General features: G+C 28.5%; 2 protein-coding genes across 2 annotated transcripts; one reads left to right on the top strand and one right to left on the bottom strand.

Moving 5' to 3' along the window:
• Positions 1–1,982: 1,982 nt before the first annotated feature.
• Positions 1,983–2,534, bottom strand: LOC136089624 (uncharacterized). The gene has a single exon (XM_065815676.1). It carries the CDS (start codon positions 2,532–2,534, stop codon positions 1,983–1,985), a length of 552 nt encoding a protein of 183 aa, XP_065671748.1.
• A 1-nt stretch (position 2,535) lies between these two features.
• Positions 2,536–4,330, top strand: LOC136089623 (uncharacterized). The gene is made up of 3 exons (XM_065815675.1): positions 2,536–2,594; positions 2,732–3,755; positions 4,241–4,330. Exons 1-3 carry the CDS (start codon positions 2,536–2,538, stop codon positions 4,328–4,330), a joined length of 1,173 nt encoding a protein of 390 aa, XP_065671747.1.
• Positions 4,331–4,858: the final 528 nt, after the last annotated feature.

Raw genomic sequence — 4,858 nt, 5'->3', positions numbered from 1 at the left:
AGAGCTGTAATAAAACTCAAGTAAAGTTTATTTTTATTGATTGCTAGAAACATTAACCTGACGGAACTCGTTTCTACATTTGCAAAAACAAAAGCGCGAAAAGTGAAGTTTTAAAATTATTTATTAATATATTATAAAGTTACACGAATATAAACTTCTTTATGACTATGTAATTATGTATTCTTCCAAATGTAAATAAAAAATGTAATAACATAACTTAAGCATTCCTTTGTGAAAGTAAGTTTGGAAAGAAATTTGCGAAGTTGTAGGTTAAATTCCCTTGCTGAAATATCAAGCTTCTTTTCAAGCTGTCATTTTTTTAGTTTTTCATTTTTTTTTAGCCTTTAAGGAGAATTGGCGTTATTCTTTGTTTGATTTAATTTGTTTAAATATGCTAGTTCTAATAAATGTTTGTTCTTGGCTTTTTACTTATTTGTTTTCAGATTCTTAAGAACTAGGCAACTCAGCTAAGTAAGTTTTGTTTTATTTTTTAGTGCAATTGGAAAGAGCTGAAAGTTATTTTTTAGAGCAATTGAAAACAACAAAAGTGTTTTTTAATTACTTTACACAGTATAACTGATACTGATTTGAGTAAGGTAATTATTTTGTTTTATTTTATATTGGATTTATTTTATATTTGATATAAATTGTATTAGATATATATTTTATAATCTTTGAAAGTAATTTTCTTGTTATACGTTAAAATATGGGTAGAATTCAATAAATACGGCTGCGTAAAAACTTTTTTTAAAAAATATATATATATTTTATAATAATATATAATTATTTCGATATTTCGCTGATCTATCGCGATCAGCGTCATCAGGTATAATAAATAAAATAGTTACAAAGAAATCGTTATAGTAAAAACAAACCGTTAAAAAGATAACACTAAAAAGCCAAAACATAATACAAAAAATTTTCTCAAATAACTGACGTCAGCAGATTTTATTAAAAAATGGCCCCCAGGTTTTAGTTGTCACGTTATCACCGTCATCCCGATTGAGAACCACATCACCATTTCTTAACTCCTGTCGAACCCTAGCTTTGCTTATTTCGAGTGACTCTCTGATTTTCCGAGTTCGATATTCTGGGACTACAGATAATGTTTTGAGGTGCAACCAATCAAACTTACTATGGCATGTTTTGGAATGTTCAGTTGCACCCGAACTGGACCATTTTTTCTTTTAAGCTGTTTTTCTGGTGTTCAATATATCTCGATATCACCTTCTTTTTAGTTTCACCATTGTATATCGAACCGCATGAACATTTTAGCTGGTATACGCCAGGGTTTGTGTTTAGTGGTAGTTTAGTTTTATTGTTGCAAAAAATATTTTTTAAATTGGGAGTTGATGTGAAAATAACCTTTGTGTTTTGTTTTCGAAATTCTTTACGAAGTTTTGGACCAACAATTGGTATCCAAGGTAGTTTTATAAACGGCTGGGTATCTAATGGTTGACATGTGGTGTTTTTTGAACCGTTTTTTAAATAGTTTATAGAATTATTATTTAGAATGTTCTTGTCGTGGCCATTTTCAACAAATATGTCTATTAGAAAATCAATTTCTTAGCTTAGCTTCATTTACAAAACTATTAGGATTCATAAGTCTACTTTTATTTTTGTTCAGAGTCGGTTGAATACTTTTAACAAGATAATCAGATGTTCCATAAGGTGGTGTGTTAATTGTTGATACAACGGGGCGCATTGGGTAATCTTTTTCTGGTTTGTGAGCTTTAATCATTCCGTAAATCCTTGGTGGGTTACAATCTGATGGATACATTTTAAAGTATGTATTTGTGTCTAGCTTACCTTTCTTTTCTTAATTTGCACAATTGTCTTTGAAATTTAGTAGTCAATGTGGATGTTGGATCATAATCAACAATTTTGCTATTTTTTATTTGTTCTTCTAATTTGAGAGATGCATCATTTTAGTTTAATAATGCGAAACCTGTGCCTTTATCGAAAGAGTATATATCTAAATGTTAAATTTTAAATTTGTTTATGGAAAGACGTTGTTGCTTAGTGATATTATCTTTTAATTTTAATTTTAGTGAATTTGTTAAAATTTGTGAACAGTTTTGTCGTAGAGTTTCTGCCTGTGTTGGGTTTTTAATTTTTTCAAGTTGTAAAGCGCAAGTTTCGATATTAGTTATAATATCCATATAAGGAATTTTTTTCTGCAATGGTACAAAATTTGGACCTAAATTGAGTAGCTCAGTTGTTGATTTATCCAAAGTAACATTAGTTAAATTGAGTATAGCAGATTTAATAACTTGATTGGGAGGATCAAAAGTATTTTTTATAATCGATATAATTTGTAATTTATAATATTTTTTTTTCATTTTCGTTTTTTTCTTAATATAATGGTAATTTTTTGATTTGTTGGTTATACTATTAATTAACTCATAATCGTGTAATCTTACTTTTGTCTGAAGAAATATATTTAATTCATTAATTAATTTCCTACTTGAATATAATCTGTGTTTGGCTTCGTTACGAGCATGAATTAGTAGTTTTTTACTGTATTCCTTCATTATGTTTTTTGCTTTTTTAGTATGGATTGGAGTTTTTATTTTAAACGATTTTGGAGTTGTGTTATTGGATAAGCATTTTTGAAGAAAAACGAGTTGATTTTTTGAGTTCGCATTTCGTATCTTCAAACCTTGTAACTTTTTGGTATCATCGTAAATCTTTTTGCCGTAAAAAGTAAATTAGTAAAAAATTCTAATAGTTTTGTAAATGAAGCTAAACAATGGATAATAGATCCTATAGAAGTTCAAGTTTCATTTGATATAGTCAATTTATATCCATCCATACCCATTGACGAAGCAATTCCGGTTATTATTGATATATTGAACGCTGACATTGATGACTTAAAAACTCGAACTAAACTTACTCTTGCAGACATTCACCAATTAATTGAACTTTCATTAAGTATATGCTATTTTTTATATGAAAACAATATCCGAGTAATACCTAATTCAGGTCCTATAGGTTTATCTTTAATGGTTGTTATGGTGGAAGCGTTTTTACAAAATATAGAAAGAAAGGCCCTTAACATAGCAATTGTTTATACATCCAATCCAAAAACTTGCAAGAGCTATGTAGATGATTGTCAAGCTCGCTTCGCTTCAATAAAACAACAACAAATGTTCCTGAACATCCTTAATGAACAACATCCTGCCATACAATACATAGTGGAACTTAAAAACGACCTCAAACAACTCAATTTCCTAGATATTAATATTACAAATACAGGCTCTGGAGCTTATGAATTTCAAATACATCGAAAAGAAGCTATTACAAATGTTCAACTTAAATCTAACTCGAACATTAATCCTGACATTATTATTGGCGTTTTCAAAGGAATTTTATGTCTTGCAAAAAAAATTTGCTCTCGAAAACACCTTCAAAAAGAAATTGATTTTCTAATAGACATATTTGTTGAAAATGGCCACGACAAGAACATTCTAAATAATAATTCTATAAACTATTTAAAAAACGGTTCAAAAAACACCACATGTCAACCATTAGATACCCAGCCGTTTATAAAACTACCTTGGATACCAATTGTTGGTCCAAAACTTCGTAAAGAATTTCGAAAACAAAACACAAAGGTTATTTTCACATCAACTCCCAATTTAAAAAATATTTTTTGCAACAATAAAACTAAACTACCACTAAACACAAACCCTGGCGTATACCAGCTAAAATGTTCATGCGGTTCGATATACAATGGTGAAACTAAAAAGAAGGTGATATCGAGATATATTGAACACCAGAAAAACAGCTTAAAAGAAAAAATGGTCCAGTTCGGGTGCAACTGAACATTCCAAAACATGCCATAGTAAGTTTGATTGGTTGCACCTCAAAACATTATCTGTAGTCCCAGAATATCGAACTCGGAAAATCAGAGAGTCACTCGAAATAAGCAAAGCTAGGGTTCGACAGGAGTTAAGAAATGGTGATGTGGTTCTCAATCGGGATGACGGTGATAACGTGACAACTAAAACCTGGGGGCCATTTTTTAATAAAATCTGCTGACGTCAGTTATTTGAGAAAATTTTTTGTATTATGTTTTGGCTTTTTAGTGTTTTCTTTTTAAGGGTTTGTTTTTACTATAACGATTTCTTTGTAACTATTTTATTCATTATACCTGATGACGCTGATCGCGATAGATCAGCGAAATATCGAAATAATTATATATTATTATAAAATATATTTTATGTACTTAACATAGAAAACTGACTGTAATTTGTTGACACGAAAGTTTATAAACATAAATCTGCCTATATTTCAGTATATTTTATATTTCTCTGTATCTATTTAAGTATTCTTTCTTAGAAAAAATAAATTCCTTTTGAAATTAGCTGAAAAAAAAATAATGATGTTTTTTAATATTTCATTGTGTAAAGTGTTATACCACTTTGTAAAGGTATGTGAATATATATATATATATATATATATATATATATATATATTCAAAGCATTTTATGAGTTTACCTATTTATAGTAACAATTAACACTTTTAAATTTAAATAATTTAAATTTTTTCTATAGTTTCTATCATAATTATGTTCTTTTTTTTTAGTTTGTCTTCCCTTTGTCATCTCTTGATTAGTTAGCTTACTGTTGAAACATGGTTCTAATTTTAGTATGATATGAAATTTACTCTATTAATAATTAGTCAACAGTTAGAGAGAAGCTGGAGCTTAATTATTTACTGAGCTCTTACGTATTTCTTAATACCACAAATGATAATGACCATTTATAAGAAATATTTTACGAGTTGCTTGCTATTTTATGATATAGTTTCACAAAGTGTTTAACTATAACTGTCACTCATTGTTCAAATATT

The sequence above is a fragment of the Hydra vulgaris genome, chromosome 13, assembly GCF_038396675.1.
Source record: "Hydra vulgaris chromosome 13, alternate assembly HydraT2T_AEP".
Taxonomy (NCBI): Eukaryota; Metazoa; Cnidaria; class Hydrozoa; order Anthoathecata; family Hydridae; genus Hydra; species Hydra vulgaris.
The sequence above is the reverse complement of the archived record's forward strand: the minus strand, read 5'-3'. Positions and strand labels throughout refer to the sequence as shown.

Bases quoted from the DNA above. Each gene is read 5' to 3' on its own strand.
- LOC136089624 (XM_065815676.1), bottom strand. From the start codon at position 2,534: ATGAAGGAATACAGTAAAAAACTACTAATTCATGCTCGTAACGAAGCC.
- LOC136089623 (XM_065815675.1), top strand. From the start codon at position 2,536: ATGTTTTTTGCTTTTTTAGTATGGATTGGAGTTTTTATTTTAAACGAT. The intron at 2,595-2,731 runs GTTATTGGATAA...AAATTCTAATAG, and splicing joins TTAAACGATTTTGGAGTTGT to TTTTGTAAATGAAGCTAAAC. The intron at 3,756-4,240 runs GTGATATCGAGA...TACTTAACATAG, and splicing joins ATGGTGAAACTAAAAAGAAG to AAAACTGACTGTAATTTGTT.